Here is a 27531-nt window from a genome sequence, read left to right on the forward strand (position 1 = left end):
AGGAGGAGGAGGAAGAGGAGGAGGAGGAGAAAAGAAATTCAATCCTCCTTATAGAACCTTTCCTTAAAAGTCATGGTCTTGGGGCACCTGGGTGGCTCAGTTGGTTGAGCATCTGACTTTGACTCAAGTCATAATCTCACAGTTCACAAGTTCAAGCCCACATAGGGCTCTGTGCTTACAGCTCAGAGCCTGAAGCCTGCTTTGGATTCTGTGTCTCCCTCTCTCTCTGCCCTACCCCCTACCTCGCTTGTCTCTGTCTCTTTCTCCCAAAAATAAATACACATTAAAAAAATTTTTAATAAATAAATAAAAATAAAAGTTGTGGTCTTTTTAAATTTGTGTTCCTGAAACATACAATATTACGTACAAACTCAGAAAAATATTTGGCTATAAACAAAGATTAAAAGTGAGCACAGATTTAATAGATAAGCATCCACAATTATATTCTTCCAGCTCAACAGATAACTGGCTTTTAATACAATTACGGGTCATTATACAGTATTATCATTGCTCTAAGCATTTCTTCAAAACCTGAATTTGGTTTTTTAGCAGATTCCAATTAATTTACCTTCATGGATCAAGGGATCTTTAAAGATTTACAAGTACTCACGACACAAAGGAACTAGCACCTTTCATTTTTTTTTCAAAGGCTCTATTCTATTTCATCTATTTCCCTGGCTGAAATCTTCATAACTCTTTGCTAACATTCACTGCTAGAGCTGTCACCATCATAGTGGCCATCTGTCAGAAAGTGGCAATTAGTTTAGCATGTCACAAAACAGCTGTGGAAATTGTATGTACACTATATGTTTATAATAATGTCTTATTTCTATTAATGAAGAGACTACCTTTCATGAATAACTATATCATAAATTTCATTACAGAAATGGGGATAAATGATAGATGTAGAGATATTAGGGCCTGATTGGCTTCTTTGCTGAGAATAAGTAGTGTCCTCAACCAAACCACAACCACAATATATGGAAGCTTTATAGTTGGAAGGTTAAGAACATAGGATTTGATAAAAGGCACTTTAAAACTTTGCTCTTCCAATGACTGTTTGTCCTTAAGCAAATTACTTAACCTCTCTATACCTCACTGTTCTCATATATAAAATAAGAATAACAGCAGTACCTACTTGTAGAGGGTGGTTAAAATAAGAACTCAATAAAATTGAATACAGAACTCATGGCCCAGTGACTGGAAAACAATAAAGTCAATACATATTAAAAGCTGTAGTGGGGGTGCCTAGCTGGCTGAGACAGTTGAGTATGTGGCTCTTGATCTTAGGGTTGGGACTTCAAGCCCCACACTACGATTGGAACCTACTTAAAAAAAAAAAAAACCAAAAACAAAAAACCTGTTGTGGATACAGGACACAGGTTTTCTCTCTCTCGTAGATCTGTACGTCTTTTTTTCTTTGTCTTTGGACCTTATCACCCCAATACTCTCACCAACACAAAGTGTTTAGCTATATTTGGGAGTCTGCCTTTGCTTCATAGCAACTAAGTTAGTATTTTTCCACCCCAGACTTTAGGATCTCACATTAGCTCACCTTAGACACACTCCAGGAAAGTAGCATAGTTGATGGAAAAGGTTTAGACACAGTGTTGTCTGTCCAACAGAAACAGAGTGTGTGTGTCACATGTGTAATTTTGAATTTTCTACTTGTCATGTTAAAAAAAAGAAAAAGAAACAGGTTAAGTTAATTTGAATAATGTATTTTATTTGGCTGAAGATATCTAAAATATTACTATTTTAACAAGTGGCAGCAACCACTTTGGCTGCTCAATAGCCACATTTGCCTGCTATATGGGAGAGGACAGGTTCAGAGTCAAGGAGACTTAGATTTGCATTCTGGCTCTGCTATTTACTTGCTAAACCTCATTTTCATTGTATTAAAAATAACTATCACCAGATATTGTTAGGAAAATTAAGTAAAAATGGCATACACAAAGTACTTAGCACAATGCCTGATATATAGAGGTACTCATGAAATGAGAATTTCCCCACCCTAACCTTCTACTCTAGAACTGAACATGGGTTCAATGTAATACCATCCATGATCTAGCCTTAGTTCCTTCTCTTCTATCTCTACTATAAATTTAGCCTCTCCCCACCTTCATGACTCTTCCTCCTGGCTTCCCAGCAGCAGTAAATGTGACTGTGTGGACTTTCAGAAGCCATAGAGTCTCTTAGTCATGACCCAAGTATGTGGTCCTAAGGAACCAAATTGACTTATATGCCTGAAAGTTTCCTTCTCTGACCTGTCTAATCCACCTCTCCAGCTCTTACCACTGCCAGAGCTTCCCCAGCAACTGCCATCAACAGCATGCTTCTCCAGTGGAACATATATTGACCCCAACATTTCTAATGGTAAGGATTTTCCAATAAAATAACTGGCAAGGACCCTTCAAATGTGTCAAGCTGAAAGAAAGAAAGAAAGAAAGAAAGAAAGAAAGAAAGAAAGAAAGAAAGAAAGAAAGAAAGAAAGAAAAAGGAAGGAAGGAAGGACGGACTATCACAGATCGAGGAGACTAGAGAGACATAAAAAATAAAAATGAAATATGGGATCCTGCATAGGATCTTGGTGTAGAAAAAGGACATTAGTGGGAAAACTGGTGAAACTCACATAAGGTCTGCAATTAGTTAATAGTACTATGTCAAGGTCAACTCCTCATCTCAATAATTGTACCATGGTAGTGTACAATGTCAATTTAAGGGAGGATAAGATGAATAGTCTGAGGATCTAATGGATAAGACGGTGACATACTACACATACTGTATAACTATATAACTGAACATACTGTATAACTGAAATTTGCTTAGAAAGTAGAACTTCAAGATTCACACACACACACACACACACACACACACACACACACACACACAGTAAATACGTAAGGTAATGGATATGTTAATTAATTCAGTGGGGGGGAATCCTATCACAATGTATACATATATCAAATCATCCCATTGTACACTTAAATACCACAATTTTATTTGTCAATTACACCATCAATAAAGCTGAAAAAAATAATAAAGTTATATGGGAACTCCCTATACTACTTTTACAATCTTTCTTGAAGTCTAATATCATTTCAAAATAAAAAGTTAAAAGACTTTTAAATGTGGTTATTTGAAACTTTATCAAGAAGGAACTTCTGTCCTGATGCATTTGTTAATTGATATATCACTGTAAATACGCTACTTATGTTAAGCCTATTGAGTAAGGCCATCACACAGGTTAATGAAAAGTCAATTCCAAGGTATAGAAAATCCACCTTAATCACCACTATTAGTTTGCAAATCCACTAAGAGAGTATGATGTCACCTACATACACTCAGTAATACCCAGGACTTGATGACAGGAAATAATATTTTATGTGACGAATAATGTTATTAAATAAATATACCTTTTGATTTAACATTACTGAATAACATGCTTAAACATTAGCTCCACTGAGACCTACTTTTCACATAAAGAAAGTGACAGGAAAAGATAAGAGATGCAGAGAAGCATATTCTAATATGTACCCCTCAGATCTTCCATGCTTTAGGGAACAGCCTTGGTCAGTGAGCTCTGAACAAAACCCCCGGCAACAGAAAAGTCTGTTCTGCTACAGTATGTGTTTCTCTAACATGAATTAGCTCATAGGCAATATGAAGAATGGGTTTCAGTATAAAGCAGAAGCTGCACTGGTTTATCATTAGTGCATTGCCTCGCTAATAGCAACTGAAGGCTAAGTATACTAACAGCAGTAAGCCAGGAATTACACATTCAGTTCTTCTCGTAGAACTGCTTATTGCAAGGTTAACCCTAATCATTGTTCAAAAAATAGAAGGAAGGAAGGAAGGAAGGAAGGAAGGAAGGAAGGAAGGAAGGAAAGAAAGAAAGAAAGAGAAAGAAAGTCGACTAGTCAGTCAGTAAGTAGGTAAGTAAGTAAAATAACAGTGAACAATGAGCAGAGGATACATCTCTGGTATCAGTACATTTTGTACAAAGCTTGCAATCTTTTCTCTAGTTGTAACTTCTGATGAAAATGTCCCTCTGCCCTTGAGTACGTAGACAAGCTCAACCCTTTCTTACACAGCCTTCCATCAAGGCATCTTCAGCCATTTGGTTTTAAATAAATCCTACATCTACTGCAATGTTAACTTATTAAAAATGTCATGTATTTTAAACGACACTAGCACTTTTACTGAATTGTTATTGTTTTCATTAGTGCTCTAGTTACAAAGCTGCCTAAGCCCTACTACTTTATGAAATTGCATACTGCAGTTTTCCAGAAACACATATATAATATTATAATAAAAATGTCATATTTCCACACCCACTGAATGTATAAAATGCTGTCCCGGGATTTTTTAGAATATAAATTATCATACTACCTTGTTTCCAAAGATTATTTGTATATCAATGAAATTTGTTATATCAATCTGTAAACAAAATGACAAACTACATTTTAAATTTAGCCCTAATTCAAATTTAGTCACCCATTTCTTATGAGTCACATATTTTTCAAATAGAGTGTTCTGATACAGTAATGATAATTAACATCTAAGTTAAAATCAGACTGGTACATTTTGTAAGAAAAGCAAATATCCACTGTTGACATGAATTAAATATATATTAATGAACATAAATCAAACCAACATCAATCTTTGCAAATGAAGCAGTCTATAAAATGCATACAAATATAAGGACATTTAGAAAGCATTTTTGCTCATAAAACTAAAAGCAGATTTTAAATAATGTCTTTTATATAGTATCACATCATGCTAAAAAGAATTTAGCAAAAGACTTTTTGTTTCTTTCTCACGAAAAAATAACAATCATTGCTTAATGATTATTTGTTGTTAAATAATTAATACCAATCACTAAGCATTCTTTTATGTAAATGGCTCCTGCTAGCAATAAGCATTATGAAAGAAAATTTGCGTTATTTGTACATAATAGAGATATAGCACATAATTAACTCATTAAAAATATAGTTCAGCCAAAGTAGTTATAATTTATTATGTCAACCCCAATTCGAATGTACTATTTTCAAACTAATTTATATAATAAATATCAATTAGTTTAATATTTATATAAGAGAATACTGCTCTCTTTTTCACATAGTCCACAATATGCTAGTGTACTTTTATGGACCCATGAAACCCTGAATTTCAAGGAGCCCTTTTTTTTCCAATTACCTATTCAAATTTACTTGCTTAGGGATAGTCAGCATGTTTCTCACTGAAAAAAAAAAAAAAAAAAACCTGCACAACTGTCTGCTTATAGTGTGACCTCTTTCACTTGGGTGGGTATCCTCTCCATCACCGACTAAGTGAGAATGTAACCTTGTCAAACCAAAGGCAAAAGAATAATGAGCACACAACAGGCTAACCCAGCATGGAAAAGGTTGTTAAGGAGGTTGCAAAAAAAGTACTCAATGACAAAATAAAAAGCATAGGTTAATATTAAAGAAAGCTCTCAAGAACATGAGAAGCATTTAATCCCCATCCTTGGATGTATGCCATACAAAACTCTGCTTGAATGTATTTATTTTATTAATTACTAACCAGATTTAGTTAATGTGTTTTAAAATGAATCCTGATGAAACAGGCTCGAAGGAGACACATTTATGAAACATCTATTTCCACAAACCATTAGCCAAAGGTGAAGTATGAACAAGTAGATCATGTTTTGCTTTTACCACACAATTATAAATTCTCATTCAACAAAAAACAATCTTTCCAATTCAAGAACTAGAAATATAAATGGAAGTCTTCTCCAAATGCCAGGATATTACTATCATTAAAACAAATGATAGTAACTGCTACATTAATTGCTACCCCAATGCACTAACTACCATAACAGGGAGTCATATTAAAACATTTTTATAAGTAGCTGAAACCAGAAGAAATCAGGCAAGTTCTGTTACAGTCTTCTCAGTATGAATTTACTTCTAAAACAAACAAACAAATCTCAAATCTAAACCATCCAAGCATGTACTGGGACTATATATTATATCACTGCGTCAGTTATACACACTTTGACATTCTTTTTCTACATTAAGATTGGAATGAAATTTTTGTTCCTGACCAGTCATAGTACTTTAGCAGAGAAACAGTGCCACCTTTTGGTCCCAGACAAAAGCCTCCAAACTGCCTTATTTCCATTCAATTACTAATACATAAAAATGTCACTGAATTTCATGTCACAATTATCATCTTCTAGAAATATTGTGTACCTACACAAACTAATAAAAATGAAAGTAATAAAAGAGTTGCTTCCAAGATGCAAAATTTCAAAATAATCCAAACCAACACCAAATACAAGCACTCTGGACCATCAATATAATTTCTGATCCACATTTCATTAAAAACATTTTACCAAATTCACATATCTCAATCAACTGATATATTTTAGATATAAAAGAAAAATCCTTGTTTACAACATTGTTACATTTCAAAAATGATTTTTAAAAATATATAGTTAAAATGTACCTATTAATTTAATAATTGGCAAAGATAGTCACGGCAAATTACCAGTTAAATTAGACAATTATAAATAATTTTATATAAAAATAAAGAATGTTTCTGATTTACTTACACCAATGACACAATGTCACCACGTTGTACTTCAAAATTCCTCACTTTCCAGTGGTTCAAAAGCACTACATCAGATGATTGGCTCCCCCCAGGATTCAAAGAAGGCTAAAAAATAAGGAGAAAGAGACACATCTATCATTTGTATTTTTCAATCTTCATGGTTCCTTGCACTTCATAGCTCTAGTGCAGTGCAATAAAACATTTCTAATATAGTAGCTTTCAATAAATTGCTGTTCTAAAGTAACTGCCAATGATGAGTTTTCAAAAAGACTCATCGGTATTCTTCACAGGTGAACCTGGGGTGGGGGGAGGGGGAGGAAATACATTACCAATACTTATTTGAAAGGAAAATGTGCTAGATATTCAAATCTTTACTAAGCTCCAGCAAAGAGGTTTGAAAAGCTTTAAGAAGGATTAAAAAAAAAAAATGACGAAGAAGTGAATCAAACCTCCCAATGGAATATTCAGATGGGATCTAATTCCACAGTAGTGCACATCACTGTTCATTTGCGGAAAAGCAGAAATTATCTCCAATCAACCAGGAAAACACCCACATGAAGAAAAGAAGGGAGCAGAAGAAACAGGGGATGGAACAATCATGGTACATATGGGAATTTCCCACTCTGACCTTTCTTTTCTAGAGAGAAGAGGGAGTAAGGGTTGTGGTCCCAGTTTAAACCTGATAAATGACCTTCATTCTAGGATTCAGATGATTCTAGATGTGCCTCAGGATCGACAGGGAAAAAAATTGAGACACATTTTGTGAGGAATTCATCTCAAGGTCAGGAACTGTCTAGGCATAAAAATTTGATTGAAGAACCATGAAGCCAGCAGGCCTGTCACTTGGACAGGGGTGCTGAAACAGCCAGTGGATAACAAGTCTGAAACCTGAGGTGGGAAGAGTGAAAATGAGAAAAGAAAAAGAAAAGCTAGGAGAGCTTTCTCACCATGGACTCTCCAGGGTCTCTGAGAACGCCATGAGGGGAAACTGCAGTTTCTGCGGTTGTGGGAAAGGGCCAAACAAACCACAGCCGAGCCTCTCCACCTTCACTGACAGTGGCAGCAAGAGGAGACAGAGCCACAGCAGCCACGGCAGGAGCCAGGAAGGCCGTGGATGCCAGACCACAGCCAGCCGCCGGAGCAGTAGTGATATACTCTTTTTCAGAGATCCCTGAAATTACTTGAAGATTTCTACAAAGCAGATGTGGGCAAAGCTACAGAAGTTTTGTGTGGGGACAATTATCATGATCTTATTTTGGACTACCCAGGGTTTTTTTTGTGGCCAAAATATATTGGTTATTTTTGAAGATCTCAAACACTCCCACAGCTTCTACCAACTCCTTTATGTGATAATGCCTAAATATCTCTATCTTTAGTTTTGAATTCCGGCTACTCATTTCATTTAACGATCTTACGTAAAATTCAACATGATTAAATGGACTTTGTCATGATTTCTTACCAAAAAAGGTTTTCTTCCTTATTTTCTTACATCTTATTTACCTTTTCCCAGTCAACCAGCTTAAAATCTTAGTTATCTTTTTACTTCATATTTAACCAGTCACCAAGCTAAGGAGGTTTTTTTTTTATTTTCCTTCACAATATCTTTCATTTATGGCCCATCTTTTCTCTTCCCTCTCCCTTCATCATACTTCAGGCACCAATTATCCTATAACTCACCATGTATCTACACTAATCAGTCTTTCACTTTCACCTCAGTCATTTACTTCACTTCATTCCTTAATGATTCCATTTCTTTTGAGCTAAATGATCTTGAGCAACTTACTTAACTTTATTATGCTTTGATTTCCTTAGTGGTAAAGTGATGATAGTTAGTACCTTACCTAATCAATAATAGTACACAAGAATAGCCAGTAGTCACGAGTGCTTACCATGTGCACTGTTCTATTAATAAGAGCCAGACATACTGAGTGCAAGGCACTGTTCTAAGAGCTTTACAAGTTTTAACTGACTTGGTGAAATCATTCACTTAAAGTTTATAGAACAGTTCTTAACCCATAGTCAAGCTCTCAGTAATCCCTATTATTGGTAATACTACATCACAATTTTAATGAAAGGTAGTTTTGAATCCTTTCCCAGGTTCCTCCTCTGGTTCCACCCATAATAAGGAACAGAGCTGATGTAGTAGGATGAATCCTGGGGGCTTTTGGGGTCATGTGCTAGGGAATGCTTTTGCCATCACACAGTAGGGTTAGATTAAAAATTCGCCTTTCTGGGGTGCCTGGGTGGCTCAGTAAGTTGACCTCCCGGCTCTTGATTTCGGCTCAGGTCATGATCTCATGGTTTGTGAGACCAAGTCCTGCTATCAGCACAGAGACTGTTTGGGATTCTCTCTCTCTCTCTCTCTCTCTCTCACCACCCCCCCCCCCCCCGCCCAGCTCATGCATGCACACTCACTCTCTCTCAAGACAAATAAGTAAACTTAAAAAAATTCATCTTCCATAAGGGTTCAATCTCTCTCATTCATATTCTCTGTCTTTGAGTTCAGTATCTTGCAAGTCCCTTTCCCTTATTTCTTTGTATTTTTCCTCCTATACCACATGGTGTAATAAATGTGGCCTAGGGGGACACCATCTGAACCACAAAGAGAAAATCTCCTTCCCATTGCATTTTCATTGAGTTTGTTTCTTTTTTTCGCCATCAGATTAGTGAAGAACAAAAGTGATTTAGTAATTTCTGACTGCTCTTCCTCATTCCCTTTTGTTGGTGTTTTTCAAAAGTTTGTGACCACCGTTCATAATGAGAAACATTTACACACATGAACAAATACATAATTCTGAACAAAACTTCACAAAATAATTACCTTTACTACATACACCCTGATATTTTTTATTCTCTCCTAATCTGTTTTTAAAATTCTATCTATAACCAACCATATTAAGTTCACATCCACTATGTTGACTTTATAACCTACTAATAAATTGCAATCCACAGCACAAAACTAATAGCTTTAGACAATTATTCTTCAACCATTATGCCATGAAGTTTGCATTTTTCCAGAATTCTACCTTTAGCTCACTCATTCCTGCTTTTAATTTTTTTCTGACAAAATATGATCAATATTCTCAGTTGCGAATACCATCCATATACCAATGACTCCTACATGCATAGTCCTAAATCACTTCCTCCTCTATACTCAATTCATAGCACTTCACACTACAACACTTACATATTGTAATGTAATTTTTGTTTACCTGACTCTACAACTAAGCAGGAAGCACATTTTATCACTATTGTAACCCCCAGTTAGATTTATACTCCTACACCAACTACTTTTCTGAGATTCTAGCACATAGCTCTATGTGGTTGCTGGGCATCTCATCTGATCAAGTCATTCTCCTACTTTAAATCCTTCACTAACTTCCCAACACTACCAACATGACTGGCTTCAAGATCAAAATCAAGAAACACATGATCTGCAGGACCCATTCAATCCCCACCTGCAGAGTTCCTATGGGTTAAATTAAACCACAAGCAGGTTATCCACTGACACTTTCAAGGCATCATATAAGAAAATATTTCTGCCTGCAATGTTGTCCCCTTTTCCCACCTTGTGCCATCTGGTTAACTCATACAACAAAACAATATTTGAGTCTCATGAGGCAAGGTCACAGCAATTCTTTCCTAATAACCCTGATCTCTCCTTCTCCCCATTTCCATCTTCAGTCTCCATTAGGTGAGCAAAACTCTCAAGTTTTTCATCACAACCTGTGATCATTTCTATCACAGCATATTTAAATGTGCATTGTAATTATTGTCTTGTCTGTCTTCCCAAGAGTCTATAAGCCTTTTGAGAATATGTTGTTTCTTATGTCTGTGTTCTTAACACCCAGGCACATAAGGTGATTAATAATTTTCAGCAGAAAGAATTTTAAAAAATCAATTAATTAAATTCCTAAAAATTTCCCAAATTAACATGCCCAGAAGAGAGATGATTTCGACTCCAGCTCCCAATTATACTTCTGCATCCCCCTCCTAAGTTAACAGTATCACCATTCACCTTGCTCCCCAGACTAAAATACTCCTGAGTCAACCTCAATTTCGTACTCTCCCTTTGGGTCTCCCATCATCTGACTGTCCCTCTGCCCAGAAAACCTTTTCCCTACTTGGAAAATTCTACTTATCTCTCAAAGGACTGCTTGGATGGTGACTTTTCTCTGTGAAGTCTTAAAAAAAACAAACAAACAAACAAAAAAAAAAAACTGAAGTTTCCTTGTAGCAATTAGGAAATTTACATCCTGGTGCTCCAAGGCCAAGGACAGAAGAATCCCCATAGACACAAATCTTGACACCAGGAATCATCTTTCCCTTACAGAATCAGTCATCAACCAGCTTTTCTAACTCCGGTTGTTAGAACCAAAAGGTAATGAGTTGTAAACAAAAAATCTACGTAGGGGAAAAAAATCCCAGAAGGAAGCATGTCTAATTTCAAATAGTAAAATATTAGAATCATCAGTCGACACCTAGAAGACCTTGCCTGATTTTATAAAGGAAACAACAGAATTTTCTTTTATCTTTCCTCTCCTCTACAAGGTTAAATTTAATCATCCCCCATCTGTGCTCCCTTAACTATTTAGGTTAACTTCAATGATAGTTCTTAAAACCTGGTTATAGGTATCTGCCTACACATATGACTCTTTCACTCAACTGTAAGGTTTCCAATTGCAGAAATCGTGTCTCACCCATGTTTGTACGCCCAGAAAAAGGGCTGGAAAATAGTATTTCTATATCTTAAAGTTTAAAAGATTGAAAAATTTTTGAAGCGTATTTAAATAAGATGGCTCCTAAGCAATGTAGATTATCTAAACAATGTATATATTTCTTTCAATGAAAACATATTCTAGATAAGTATGGTAAGAAATCTTCGGTATCTCATCAAGTTAGGCAATTTAAGCATTAAGAATAAAGTTGAACAGGGTTTTATTATTATCCATAGTGAAATAATGCTAACATAATATTCATTATGTGAAACAGAATAAAACAGAATAAAATTTTCACAATAGAATAATTTTTTTTCTTTACTGTTCATTTATGAATATGAATAACCACTTACCATAAAGAAAAAATTTCTTAAGTTGAGAAACTGTTCTACAGTACAGCACTATAACAACCATAGCTCTTTGTACTTCAATTTAAAAATTTATTAAAAAGAAAAAAAAAAAAAAAAACAACACTTTAGTTCCTGAGTTTTCTAAAACAACTTTTGAGAAGAAAAATAATGCACTAACTTCAAAATGAAAAATTTTTTATGAAAATGAAGAAAATCTCATCTGGATAATGCTGTTTCAGAAAAATTAGTAAGTCATGTTATTACTTAGAAATTGTACATCTCACATTCCCTTGTGGGAATGGCAGTTTATGCTTCAGACAGAGCAAGTAATCTTTTCAAATCAAAGAAGTTATACACATGAAATCTAAATTAAAAGTCATAAACTTTCAGAAACTGATGTAACCAGAGTCTATATTTTCTTGTCGTGCTGCTAATACCTTAAATCCTAGATTCCTTGAGACTACATCAAAATTATAACCAACTTAAAATAATAAAGTTTTTGAAGTAAGAAACCTCAGAGAATATTTAATTTAGGAGTTTCCACCTCAATTTCAAAACGTGTAACTGTGTTAGATGTTCCTGCTAGGAGTCAAAGAGATTTCCAGTAGTAAGGGGAAAAACACTGATAATCACTGGGATTACCCACAAAGAACAAAACAAACCCCACAGTTGCTCTGCCCATCTTTTCTTCAGTGACTTGCATCTTCAAACTCCACCTATTCGTGGGCTTCTACCAAGGTGCGTTAAGGCTAAACATCAACAACTTAGAGAGGTCTTTTGGATAGCCCTTCCTCTCAAGATAGAAAACTGTGGTCACATGTTGGCACCATTTCCTCACTAGCCAGATTACCTTAAACAAATCATTTAACCTTTCCATGCCTCATTTCCGCATCTATAAAATGGGGATTGCACTACCACCTACATCATAGGGTTGTTACAAGAAATAAATGAGAGTGTCACAAAATGTTAACACAATGCATGATACAGAGTAAAGAGTCAACAAATTAAGATGATGAAGATGGGGGGCGGGGGCACGCCTGGGTGGCTCAGTTGGTTCAGTGTCCAACTTCAGCTCTGATCATGATCTCAGCTGGTGACTTCGAGCTGTGCTGACAGCTCAGAGCCTGGAGCCTGATTCCGATTCTGTGTCTCCCTCTCTCTCTGCCCCTCCCTTGCTCGTGGTCTGTCTCTCTCTGCCTCTCAAAAATAAATAAAAGTGTTAAAAAAATTTTTAAATAAAAAAAAAGATGATAAAGATGGTGCTAGCAACAACAGGACAACAACAACAACAAAATCAATTACAGTATTATTTCTGTAAAACTCAAGATAAGATTAAACATTTACATGTTGTCCTGAATGTTTTTCCTTTTAAATACTAAACTGGAAGTCTTCAGGCTGAAAATTCAACCCTTTATTTCTAAATTCTTGATGGATTATTTCTTCATTTCCTTTAAGCAAGTAAAGTCAACACTTTGATTTTGGATCTCAATTGTCCGGCTTTTAGGAATTAATCCCCCCAAAATTCAAGGTGCACAACTATTTAGTTAAAAATATTTTCTATAAAAACATGATGTTTTAACTTATCATTTTTAAACATACACACATATACATACATATATAAAAATATATCCATTCAAAATCTAAGTCATTAGCTCTGACTGATGAGATTATGGTTTCCTTTTCTGTCTTTTTTTTCTTGGGTGGGGATTTTTGTAACATTAAAGAAGTTTATGGTATGCTTTGTTCTGACCTAGGTATTGTATCTTTCATTCTAAGAAAGATAACATAAGTCAGCAGATTTCAACAGATGTTAATAAATTATGCTAAAACTAGAAATAGCAGATTTCAAACCTGCTTTTGGAACAAGTACAACACAGCGTTTGTGCTTTAATGCTACCTCTGATCAAAGACTATGCTGAAGGATTTTTATTCCTCCTACAAACAAATATTATTGTCAAGGCATCCTAAATTCTCAGCTTGTGTCCAAGTTCAAACCATATGACAGTTTTGGGGGAATTTATGTCTTGGTTTAGAAAAATAAAACTCCCCTAGAGAACTGAACAGAGACATGATGGATTTCTTACCTTGTAAGATTTAGCCACAGCCATCAATCAGTAAATGATATTATTCGATTTTGATTTTTTCTATGAATTTCTTATTCATGTTTTTTGCACATTTTTTTAATTAAAATAAAAAACAAATTCACAGCCTATAATTCACTACCTATTGTCTACCAACAAAGCTGGTTTTAACCTCATTTCTCTAGCTCTTTCAACCCCGTCAGGCCTATAAAGAGCACCATCTACCCTGGCTATATACAATCTAAAGTGTTTGAATATTAAATATTATGCTTTCAGTGAGATGGTCCCCAGTTGCAGCCATGAGGAACCAATAGTAGCCCTCAGATTTCTTTTGAAGAGAAATGATGATTTCTTTTTTAAACTGCAGTGCTGGCCAAGAAGCATGAAGTACAGTTAAAATAAATATGTATTCTGATTATAGACTTATTATTACTACGAGAAGCCATACTTTTGAAAGAATGTGGATAAAATGGTCTAAAATGTCATCTCCCTTCCCTTGCTATTGAGGCTTGTAGAGCTCCTGGATTTGTCTCACTAGGTGTACAAAATAAAATGGACTATAACTGTACCCAAATCTGCATGAAGATTTAAGTTAGAAATGGACCATTCCTTTCAGTTAAAGGAAACCTATTATCCCTACTCCTTAATACTTGACCCCCTTCAATGACCAACCATCTAATTCAAAAATTATTCAAACTTCTGTCCTTAGGGCCCTTAACCTGACAAGGCTATTAAAACCCAGAGTCACACATACATTACACTTGAGTGCTAAAAGGAGGAAATTCAAATCATCAAGCATCTCAGGAAATTTATACTTATTAAACCCTAGTTACATCTGACACTTTATTAATAAGTACAGAATGATGGGTTCTTCATGCCTGCTGCAGTTTCCAGAGGCTCCCCCACAGGAGCATCTGGCAATATCATGCAATTCCCATTAGAAATCCCTTCTTATGGGGCGCCTGGGTGGCTCAGTCGGTTGAGCAGCCGACTTCAGCTCAGGTCATGATCTCACGGTCCGTGAGTTCGAGCCCCGCGTTGGGCTCTGTGCTGACAGCTCAGAGCCTGGAGCCTGTTTCAGATTCTGTGTCTCCCTCTCTCTGACCCTCCCCCATTCATGCTCTGTCTCTCTCTGTCTCAAAAATAAATAAACATTAAAAAAAAAAAAAAGAAATCCCTTCTTACAGAATCACTTTAGAGCTCTGGCCTAGACCAGTCACCCCACCTTGACCAAACAGTCCTGGCAGCCTCTTTCTGCTCATGTGTAGACTCTGGACAGGTCCCACATGAGCTGGGAAAGAGACAGATTCCCCACATGTCCAACTTAAAGAACAGGGGGGTGAAAAGGGGGTGCCTTCATGAAGGATGTGAAGCTATAAAAATTGTGCTCTCTTTCACGTGTTCAACTCTTCATCCCTGAAAAACTACTGACTTCCAACTCTGCCAGGTACTGTGCTAGATAATGCAATTCTTCACCCTTGCGAATCCAGATATGGACCTAGTTACATCTTATTCAGGGATCTGAGAGTCTTTTTAAAAAATAACTTTGTTTTAATCACATCCTTTCTTACAGACATACAGCTCTTCAGCATTTCCCACTTAAAATTGGAGTGAATATATTCTTCCTCTTTTTGTTTTTACTGCATGAAATTTCATTCACATAAAAATGACCTGTATTTCTGTAGATACTACACTTCTTATTTTTTCTTTAAAAAGCAGGCCCTTAGAGCTCTATTAATACAATTTTTAAATGAACATATACCATATTAATTTAACTTGGAAGTATAGTGAGTCGCTAATTTTTCATTCTCCTAACCTCTGGATGTATTACCTATGTACTAGAGAGTGACACATCACAATTTAACAGGCACTCTCTTATATTGCTTGTACAATAAAAAATCTTTACAAACTATCTAAAAGATAATTTACCAAAATGTATCTAAAGTCTTTAAACTGGTCTTATCCTTAGACCAGAAAATGCCACTCTTAGAAAATTATCCTAAGGAAATGGTAAAAAAAAATAATAAAAAAATAAAAAATAAATAAAATTAAAAAAAAATTATATATATATTCACACACACACACACACAAACATATTCATCATATATTATTTATAATAGCTAATTGAGCTAATCTTAGTACCAAGGGAAAACATTAAATGGTTAAATGATATGGTATGGGGATACTAAAAGACATTAAAAATCATACTGCAAATGTATGGCCAACTAATCTTTGACACAGCAGGAAAGAATATCCAATGGAAAAAAGTACCAAATGGTGCTGGGAGAACTGGATGGCAACATGCATAAGAATGAAACTGGACTACTTTCTGACACCATATACAAGAATACACTCAAAATGGATGAAAGACCTAAATGTGAGACAGAAAACCATCAAAATCCTAGAGGAGAAAACAGGCAACAACCTCTCTGACTTTGGCCACAGCAACTTCTTATTTGACATGTCTCTGAAAGCAAGGGAAATAAAAGCAAAAATGAACTATTGGGACCTCATCAAGATAAAAAGCTTCTGCAAAGCAAACAGTCAACAAAACTAAAAGGCATCTGATGGAATGGGAGAAGATATTTGCAAATGACATATCAGATACAGGGTTAGTATCCAAAATCTATAAAGAGCTCATCAAACTCAACACCCGAAAAATGAATAATCCAGTGAAAAAATGGGCAGATGAATAAACATTTTTCCAAAGAAGACATCCAGATGGCCAAGAGACACATGAAAAGATGCTCAATATCACTCATCATCAGGGAAATATAAATCAAAACCACATTGAGATACCACCTCACATCGGTCAGAGTGGTAAAATTAACAACTCAGGAAACAACAGGTGTTGGAGACGATATAGAGAAATGGGAACCCTCTTGCAGTGTTGGTGGGAATGCAAACTGATGCAGCCACTCTGGAAAACAGTGTAGAGGTTCCTCAAAAAATTAAAAATAGAGTTACCCTATGACCCAGCAATAGCACTACTAGGAATTTATCCAAAGGATACAGGAGTGCTGATTCATAGGGGCACATGTACCCCAATGTTTATAGCAGCACTATCAACAATAGCCAAATTATGGAAAAAGCCCAAATGTCCATCCACTGGTGAGTGGATAAAGAAGATGCGATATATATACACAATGGAATATGACTCAGCAATAAAAAATAATGGAATCTTGCCATTTGCAAAAATGTGGATGGAACTGGAGGGTATTATGCTGAATGAAATAAGTCAGTCAGAGAAAGGCAGATACCATGTTTTCACTCATATGTGGAATTTGAGAAACTTAACAGAAGACCATGGGGGAAGGGAAGGAATAAAATACTTATAAACAGAGTGGAAGGCAAACCCTAAGAGAGTCTTAAATACAGAGAACAAATTGAGGGTTGATGGGGGTGGGGAGGGCAGGGGACAGGGAAAATGGGTGATGGGCATTGAGGAGGGCACTTGTTGGGCTGAGCACTGGGTGTTTTATGTAAGTGATGAATCACGGGAATCTACTCCCAAAATCAAAAGTACACTATATACACTATATGTTAGCTAACTTGACAATAAATTCTATTTTAAAAAATCATACTGCCAAAAATTTTTAAAGATATTTGGTTATGTTTGGTGAAATAAATTAGGTGAAAATGTAATAAATTTAAAAAACAACAAATTAGTGTGATCCACTATAGAGAAAGAAGGGAGAGAGAGAGAGGGAGGGAGAAAGGGAGGGAAATTGTACAGAAAAGGATGATAAGCATTTATAATGGTTCAGAAATGCAAACTGAAGTTAGAAGCCTGGGCTTAAATCTGTAATTTTCTTTGAGTCTCTTAAGGTTTGTTTCTCTCTCTCTATCTCTCTTTTTCCCCCTCCCATATATTCATCTGCTTTGTTTCTTAAATTGTACATATGAGTAAAATCATATGGCATTTGTCTTTCTCTGACTTATTTCACTAAGCATAATACACTCTAGCTCCATCCACATCATTGTAAATGGCAAGATTTCATTCTTTTTGATGGCTAATATTCCATTGTATATCTATACCATGTCGTCTTTACCCATTCATCAGTTATTGGACATTTGGGCTCTCAATAGTTTGGTTATTGTTGGTAATGCTGCTATAAACATCAGGGTACATGTACTCCTTCAAATCTGTACTTTTGTATCCTTTGGGTAAATTCCTAGTCATGCTATTGCTGGATCATAGGGTAGTTCTACTTTTAACTTTTCGAGGAACCTCCATACTGTTCTCCAGAATGGCTGCAGCAGTTTGTATTCCCACCAGCAGTGCAAGAGAGTTCCCCTTTCTCCACATCCTCACCAATACCTGTTGTTTCTTGAGTTGTTAATTTTAGCCATTCTGACAGGTGTCACGTGGTATCTCATCATGGTTTTGATTTGTATTTCCCTGATAATCAGTGATGTTGAGCATGTTTTCATGTGTCTCTTAGCTATCTAGATGTCTTCTTTGGAAAATGTCTACTCATGTCTTCTGCCCATTTCTTCACTGGATTATTTGTTTTTTAGGTGTTTAGTCTGATAAGTTCTTTATAGGTTTTGGATACAAATGCTTTATCTGATATGTCATTTGCAAATATCTTCTCCTATTCTGTAGGCTACCTTTTAGTTTTGTTGATAGTTTCCTTTGCTGTGCAGAAGTTTTTATCTTGATGAAGTCCCAACAGTTCATTTTTGCTTTTGTTTCCCTTGTCTCAGGCAACATGTCTAGTAAGAAGTTGCTGAGGCCAAGGTCAAAGAGGTTGCTGCTTGTGTTCTCCTCTAGGATTTTTTTTTTTTTAATTTTTTTTTCAACGTTTTTTTATTTATTTTTGGGACAGAGAGAGACAGAGCATGAACGGGGGAGGGGCAGAGAGAGAGGGAGACACAGAATCATAAACAGGCTCCAGGCTCCGAGCCATCAGCCCATGGCCTGACGCAGTGCTCGAACTCACGGACCGCGAGATCGTGACCTGGCTGAAGTCGGACGCTTAACCGACTGCGCCACCCAGGCGCCCCTCTCCTCTAGGATTTTAATGGTTTCCTGTCTCACATTTAGGTCTTTCATCCATTTTGAATTTATTTTTGTGTATGGTGTCAGAAAGTAGTCCAGTTTTATTCTTATGCATTTTGCTGTCCAGTTTTCCCAACAACATTTGTTGTTGTTGTTGTTTTAATGTTTATTTTTGAGAAAGAGAGAAAGCATGAGCAGGGGAGGGGCAGAGACAGAGGGGGACTGAAGATCCAAAGTGGGCTCCATGCTGATAGCAGCAAGCCTGATGGGAAGCTTGAACTCATGAACTGTGAGATCATGGCCTGAGCTGAAGTCAGACGCTGAACCCACTGAGCCATCCAGGCACCCCTCAACTCCATCTGTTGAAGAGACGGTCTTATTTCCATTGGATATTCTTTCCTGCTTTGTCAAAGATTAGTTGACCATATAGTTGTGGGTTTTGTGGGTTTTCTACTCTGTTCCATTGATCTATGTGTCTGTTTTTGCACCAGTACCATAGCATCTTCATGACTACAGCTTTATAATATAGCTTAGAGAACAAACTGAGGGTTGATGGAGGGAGGTGAGCAGGGGATGGGCTAGTTGGGTGATGGGTATGAAGGAGGGTACTTGTTAAGATGAGCACTGGGTATTGTATGTAAGTGACGAATCACTGAATTCTACTCCTGAAGTCAATATTGCACTGTATGTTAACTAACTAGAATTTAAATAAAAATTTGAAAAGAAAAAAATAAGGTAATTTTTAACAAATCAATATCTCTTCTCCTGTTTTGTCATCTGTAAAATGTTTAGTAATAGTACCTTCATTACAGGGTTGTGGGGGATACTAAATAAATTATTATATTTAAAGTGAATACTATATCTAATGCCCAAAATACAGTGATCATTCAATATTTCCCAACTATTATTATTATAGAATATCATCTTAAAATTAACTAATTCTGGAAGGTGATGTAAATTATTTTTATTTTGAGTATTTTTCTATTTTTTTCCAAGTTTTCTTCAATTATTATGCAATGCCTTAAAGAACAAACTAATTTTTTAAAGATAAAAACCATCTGATTTTTACATCCTTTTATTACAAATATTTATGAAGTGTGGTTTCTTCTTTAACAAATTCTTCAGTGTTTGAGCATCCCTTTAATTCAGATTGCTATAACTAGACTGCAAACTTTCTGGTTCAGTGCAATACTGCAATAACTATAAAACAGTACCGTTAAATATGTGTATGGTGTTTCCATAAAACAGATATTGAGTTAGCTTTTTAAATTAATAGCTCTAATTAATCATGACAAGATATAGATCATGTATAATTAATAAGATATAAAATTTATATAAATTAAAATTTCTACATTTTATCACAAAGACAGATTGTTATGTGTAATATAAGCCAACTACATGGAAGCATCTATAGATTGACACCAAGATACATCTATACACTGACAAATCCATAACTTCCTCATAAAATTGAATAAAGCTTTCTTAGTCACTAGTAGGTCCTTCTCCATTGCCCAAAAGAATCTCTCTAATTTATCCCCTAGCCTAAAAAAAAGTTCCTAGTAAGGCACATAGCAACTGAAAAAAAGTGATTCAACAAATAACAAAAGGTTTTTAAGAGGCTGCTTGGATTTCCCTAGGTGTACTTAACTGCAAAGAAGCCAAATTCCCCAACAGATAGAACATACCAATCCATACGCTTCACTTGTACAACATTTGTGAACAAATCTGTGAAGATGAGAACATGGATTTGAGATCTTTAGCTCCTCACTGTTGAACTCATGTGGAATCCTTCGGGTGAAGAGAAAAAAAAAAAAAAAAAAACATCCTCCCTTTCTAGCAATATAAAAGTGTATCAGAAATTTTGATCCACAGGATTCCTGAATTACATGAATCAAAGTGATCAGAACTAAAGGGTTCAACTGTGTAGGAAACAAATAACATATCAAAAGGACAGATAAAAGACAAAAGTATGTAGTCCTTATACTACTTATTTATACAATTATTGATACAAAATAAACATTCTAAAACCTAATACAAAATCATTTATTTGCTCTTGATTTTGCAGTTTTAGGTATGCTTAACTAGGTTGTAGTCAACCGGTCTGACTGGAGATCACTCAGACAGCTACAACCATAGAGATAGTACTGGTCCCAAAGGACAAACTCTACAAGCTCTTGTTATAAGCAAGCATCTAACAAGCCTCTGTTTGCATGTTGTTTCCTGTAATTCCATTGGCCAGAGGGACTAATTAATATGGCCAAATCAAGAGTCAGGGTAGGGGACTACACAAGAGCTTGGGAACCAAGAGGCATGACTCATGAGAGTTGGTGGTGGATGAGAGGACATTAATGTAACAATCTCTCAAAGTCCGTTTGCACAAGGATCAAAGTCCATGGATGAGGATCCTACGGTAGACTTCAAATGCAGTTCATCTTGAATCACAGGCTTATGAAGCAAAAAGACAAGTTATCTGTCCCCCAAATACCCAATATGCAATGGAAAGACAGGGACAGGATAACCACAATAGATTTTTCAAAAAGAATCAGAGAATTACAGAAGTCATTTGTCCATATCAAGTCTTAAATTCAGCTGTAGCTGTTGTCAGGGACTCCTACCCTTGGGACAGGAATGTTCTTTCATTAGGACTCATTTTATTATCTGCAATGGTCTCCTAATCTATTGCTGTCCATGGGTCTTTGCTCTCCCCTCTGGGCTTCTGACTCCAAAATGCATTCTTTTTAAAAAGAAACGATTCTGTTCATTGTAATCTTGGGCCCAGAGGTCTCTTTTTAAACTGGCCACCTCTTTTATTTTTCTTTCTCATTATTTTTAAAAATTTTAATTCCATTACAGTTAACATATGAGTTATATTTATTTCAGGTGTACAAAATAGTGATTCAACAGCTCTATATTTTACTCAGTGCTCATCATAATGAGTGTACTTTTAATCCCCTTCACCTATTTCACCCATCCCCTGACCCACCTCCCCTTTGGTAACCATCAATTTCTTCTCTATAGTTAAGAGTCTGTTGGGGTGCCTGGATGGCTTAGTCGGTTGAGCATCCAACTCTTGATTTCAGTTCAGGCCATGATCTCATGATTTATGAGCTCGAGCCCCGTGTCAGGCTCTGCACTGAGAGCTCGGAGCCTGATTGGTATTTTCTCTCTCTGCCCCTTCCTCACTTGCGCATGCTCTCTCTCTCAAAATAAATAAATAAATTTAAAAGCAAAGAGTCTTTTCCTGGGTTTCCTCTTTTTTCCCTTTGTTTCGTTTCTTAAATTCCACATCAGTGAAATCACATGGTATTTGCTTTCTCTGACTGACTTATTTTGCTTAGCATAGTACTCTAGCTTCATCCATGTCATTGCAAATGGCAAGATTTAATTCTTTTTTATGGCTGGATAATTATATTATATATATACACATATATATATGCATGCCATATATATACATATATGTGTGTATATATGCCACTTCTTCATTCATTTATTGATGGACACTTGGGCTGCTTCCATAATTTGGCTATTATAATAATGCTGCAATAAACATTGAGGTGCCTATAACTTTTTGAATTAGTGTTTTCATATTCTTTGGGTAAATATCCAATAGTGCAATTGCTGGATTGTAGGATAATTCTATTTTTAAATTTTTGAGGAACCGCCACACTGTCTTCCACAGTGGCCGCACCAGTTTGCATTCCCACCAACAGTGCAGATGGGTTCCTTTTCCTCCACATCCTCGCCAACACTCGTTGTCTCTTGTGTTTTTGATTTAAGCCATTCTGACAGGTGTAACATGAGATCTCATTGTGGTTTTGATTTGCATTTCCCTGATGATGACTGATGTTGAGTATTTCTCATGTGTCTATTGGCCATTTGTATGTCTTCTTTGGAGAAATGTCTGTTCATGTCTCCTGCCCATTTTTGAATTAGATTGTGAGGTTTTTTGGTGAGAAGTTGTATAAGTTCTTTATATACTTGAATACTGACCCTTTATTGGATATGTTCTTTGCAAATATCTTCTCCCATTCAGTAGTTTGCTTTTAGCTTTGATTGTTTCTTGTGCAGAAACTTATTTTGATGTAGTCCCAATAGTTTATTTTTGCTTTTGTTTCCTTGCCTCATGAGATATATCTAGGAAAATGTTGCTAGAGCTAGTCAGAGAAATTACTGCCTGTGCTCTCTTCTAAGATTTTTACGGTTTTAGGTCTCACATTTAGGTCTTTAATCCATTTTGACTTTATCTCTGTGTATGCAGTAAGAAAGTGGTCCAATTTCATTCTTTTGCATGTTGTTGCTCAGTTTTCCCAACACCATTTGTTGAAGAGACTGTCTTTTTCTTATTGTATATTCTTGCCTCCCTTCCTAAAAATTAATTGATGATATAACCATGGGCTTGTTTCTGGGCTCTCTATTCTGTTCCATTGATCTATGTGTCTATTTTAGTGCCAGTACCATACTGTTTTGATTACTATAGTATAGTTTTGTAGTATAACTTGAAATATAGACTTGTGATAACTTCAGCTTTGTTTTTCTTTTTCAAGACTGCTTTGGCTATTCAGGGTCTTTTGTGGTTCCATACAAATTTTGACCATTCCTTTTAGTATATATCAATTCAAGTCCCTTAAAACTCTGTAGACTTCCTATTCATCTCATTGACATTCACTCCGTTCCCCCATAAAAATATAGTCATAACTCTTTTCTAACTAGACCTTTCTCTACTTTGTGTCAGGGTGCTATGGCACAAAGCCCTTAAGATTCTTACACATTTATTATCTTTTGTCTAGCTAAACGGATTTCTACATCATATCTTAAATCTTTTTGAGGTCTTACCAAAGAGTCTTCCAGTCAAGATTTGATATTTACCCCAAGCCACTTTTAATTTAAGAATTTTTTGCCTGCCAGAAACTCCTAAAGAAATAGTCTTATTTTCCAAAACATAAATTCCTGGACACCTTGTATTTCCTCTAAGTTCTGTTTTAAGTTATTTCTCTCCTCCTATACCATATATATAAAAGCTCTAAGAAGCCAACTTACAATGTCAATATTATGCCCGGAAATCTCCTTAGCCAGATCCATGAATTTGGTAAATACACCTTCTATATTCCAAGTTCCTGCAGGTGACAGTTTCTCAAACAGTTTCAGTGCCATAAACATGGCCACCACAACTGCAGTCTCCAATAAGTTTACTCACCACCTTTCCAGCTTCCAGTAACAGTTGTCTGTCATCAAACCAATGCCATCTATTTTAGAATTTATTTTGGCAGCACTTCCTCACTAATAATGCCATATTTTTATTTGGGTTACCTACTGCTTCATAAAAAACCACTCCAAAACTACGTGTCTTGAAAGAACGACCATTTATTTACTCATAATCCTGAAACATGGGCTTCACTCAGAAGGGCAGATCCTCTTCCAGTCTCTATTCCAGCCAACATGTGGTAGCAATCACCTGTGACTCAAAAAGAGCTAGAAAGGCCAAGCCGGCTCTACTCATACATCAGGCATTTAACTGGGGCTTCTTGGACAGGATGCTTCACTTGTTCTCCAAGGTCACCTCTAGCAGGACAGCCTGAGTTTCCTGCATGTTCCCAGTTCACAAGCACCTACCAAGTTTCCACTTGAGTAACATCTGTTAATGCTCAATTGGTTAAAGCAAGTCACATGGCCTGAGACAATGTGGGAAGAAATTCTACAAATCAATGAGGGGGGGGGTGTGATTCATGGAGGAGCCATTACTGTAAAAATCTACACATTTCCCATGTTAAGTGAATGGGTCATTCTCTCAGTTGACACTCTGTGCTTCCTGTTGGTCATTTAAAAAAACTACAGAAATGAAAGATGGTTTATATTGTTAAGAAAGAAAGAAAGAAAGAAAGAAAGAAAGAAAGAAAGAAAGAAAGAGAGAAAGGAAGGTTAGCTAGCAAAAAAAAAAAAAAAACTAAAAAAACTAAAAGAAAAACACTTTTTGAAGTTTATTTACTTAAAAGAGAGCAGAGGAGAGGCAGAGAGAGAGAGAGAGAGAGAGAGAGAGAGAGAGAGAATCACAAGCAGGCCTCACACTGCCAGTGCAGAGCCCAACGCAGGGCTGGAACTCAAAAACTGTGAGATCATGACCTGAGAGGAAATCCAGAGTCAGCCACTTAATCGAATGAGCCACCCAGGTGCCCCAAAAGATAAATACTTTCAAGCTACAAAGTACACAACACACATTGAAAAATTAAAAATAAAGTAGCAAGGAGGCACCTGGGTGGCTCAGTCAGTTGAGCATCCGACTTCAGCTTAGATCATGATCTTGCGGTTTGTGACTTCAAACTCCACATTGGGCTCTGTGCTGACAGTTCAGAGCCTAGAGCCTGCTTCAGATTCTGTGTCTCTTCCTCTCTCTGACCCTCCCATGCTCATGCTCTTTCTCTCTCAATAATAAATAAACATTAAAAATTTTTTTAAATATAAAATAAAATAAAGTAGCAAGATAATATAAAACTAAAACTAGAAAGAATAAAAACAAAGTTTACAAACTAGTAAGAAAAATCAAAAATTAAAAATATTATAAATTTATATAACCATTGATACAAGGCATTAGAAGCAATAAAATCAGCTAAAACTAAGCATAAATGTATGAGGAGAAATTTCTTTGTTATTTTAAAGTAATTTAGAAATTTATTACCTTTGATTGGTGATGGATTTTTTTTTATGTTTATTTGTTTTTGAGAAAGAGAGAGAGAGCATGAGCATGAGAGGGGGAGGGGCAGAGAGACACGGAGACACAGAATCTGAAGCATGCTCCAGGGAGGCTTGAACTCATGAACCATGAGATCATAACCTGAGCCCAAGTTGGACACTTAACCAAATGAGCCACCCAGGCGCCTGGTGATGGATTCTTTTTAAGAAAGTTTTGAAGTTCTCAGAGGAAATGGCCTTCAAACAGTAAACTTTCTCACCAGGTTTTTTTTTCAAGTTTTTATTTAAAATCTAGTTAGCTGGGGTGCTTGGGTGGCTCAATTGGTTAAGCCTCCAACTCTTGATTTCAGCTCAGGCCATGGTCTCAGTTGTGAAACTGAGCCCTGCATCGGGCTCTGGATAGCCCAGAGCCTGCTTGGGATTCTCTCTCCCGCACTCTCTGCCCTTCCCCTCTCCCGTCAAAAATAAATAAACTTTAAAAAATAATAATAAATAAATAAATAGTTAACTTATATGGTAAGATTGGTTTCAGGTGTAGAATTTTGTGACTAGTCATATATATAGAACATCCAGTGCTCATCACAAGCGCCCTCCTTAGTACCCATTACCCATTTAGCCCATTCCCCACTCTCCTCCCCTCCAGTAACCCTCAGTTTGTTTTCCATAGTTAAGAGTCTCTTATGGTTTCCTTCCCTCTCTCCTTTTGTTCCCCTTCCCCTATGCTCATCTGCTCTGTTTTTTAAATTCCATATATGAGTGAAATCATATGGTATTTGCCTTTTTCTGACTGACTTTTTTCACTTAGCATAATATACTCTAGCTCTATGCATGTTGTTGCAAATGTCAAGATTTCATTCTTTTTGATGGCTGAGTTTTATATATACACACACACACACACACACACACACACACATATATATATACCACAACTTTTTTTAGTCATTCATCAGTCATTGGACATTTGGACTCTCTCCTTAATTTGGCTATTGTCAATAGTGCTGCTAATAACATCGGGGTGCATGTACTCCTTTGAATCAGCATTTTTGTACCCTTTGGGTAAATACATAGACTTACAATTGCTGGGCCATAGGGTAGTTCTATTATCAACTTTTTGAGGAACCTCCATGCCATTCTCTAGAGTGGCTGCATCAGTTTGCATTCCCACCAACAGTGTAAGAGGGTTCCCCTTTTTCTTCATCCTTGCCAACATTTGTTATTTCCTGTGTTGTTAATTTAAGCCATCTGCCAGGTGTGCAATGGTATCTCATCGTTGTTTTGATTTGTATTTCCCTGATTATGAGTGATGTTGAGCATATGATGAATAACTTAATAGACAAATGGGTGGAGAATGAACAATATATTTTTTAAAAATATTAAAAATTAGAATTCAAAAGCTTGGCAAACCAAGACAATCAGGATTTTTGAAGCAAAAGCAGTTCCCATGTCTGGCAAACACCCCACCAATTTGCCCTACTCAAGAGTTGGGACTCTCTCTAAGAAGAAGTTTCACAAATGTATTTTTTATTAAAGCATAATTGAGATGTCATATTATATTAGTTTCAGACATAAAGCATGGTGATTCAACACTTGTGTACATTGCAAAATGAACATAGTAAGCCTAGTTACCATCCATCACCATACATAGTTCTGATTTTTTTTTTCAAACTTGTGTATTTACAGAGCTTGTCACAATGCAGATTCAAAGGTCCTAGTAATGATTCCATTTTCACGGGTATCTGGGAAGGAGCTCAGGAATCTTTACGAATCAGCCCAAGGATGGATGGTATTAATAAAGGCTCAAGGATGACACTAACTGTCAAAGGGCTTTCTCAGACCATGGACCTCCTTCTCCATTGCATTGCACTTATTGCTTAAAGCCCTTAAGATAAGCCCACATTTAAAATTTCAGGCTCAAAAGCTAACACCCTCCATTCCCTTAGCTATAGCTCAATTTTAGCAGCTTCACCCTTTCAAGCCTCCCTCCAGCAATAAAGCAGCATTTTCAAATTACAGGTCATGACCAATGAGTGAGTCATAGAATCAATTTAATGGGATGCGACCAGAATAGAAAATATCAGAGGGCACTGCACATA

At 36.2% G+C, this 27531-nt stretch overlaps 1 protein-coding gene across 7 annotated transcripts in view; it reads right to left on the minus strand.

Annotated features, from left to right (window-relative positions):
• Positions 1 to 27531, minus strand: part of IMMP2L (inner mitochondrial membrane peptidase subunit 2) — an 890955-nt gene that overhangs the window by 813291 nt on the left and 50133 nt on the right. For all 7 annotated transcript variants that reach the window (XM_042922358.1, XM_042922372.1, XM_042922363.1 and 4 more), the window contains one exon: positions 6602 to 6705. In XM_042922358.1, coding sequence (XP_042778292.1) covers positions 6602 to 6705 — 104 coding nt within the window. The remainder of the gene's footprint in view (positions 1 to 6601; positions 6706 to 27531) is intronic.

This window comes from Panthera leo, chromosome A2 (assembly GCF_018350215.1).
Source record: "Panthera leo isolate Ple1 chromosome A2, P.leo_Ple1_pat1.1, whole genome shotgun sequence".
NCBI lineage: Eukaryota > Metazoa > Chordata > Mammalia > Carnivora > Felidae > Panthera > Panthera leo.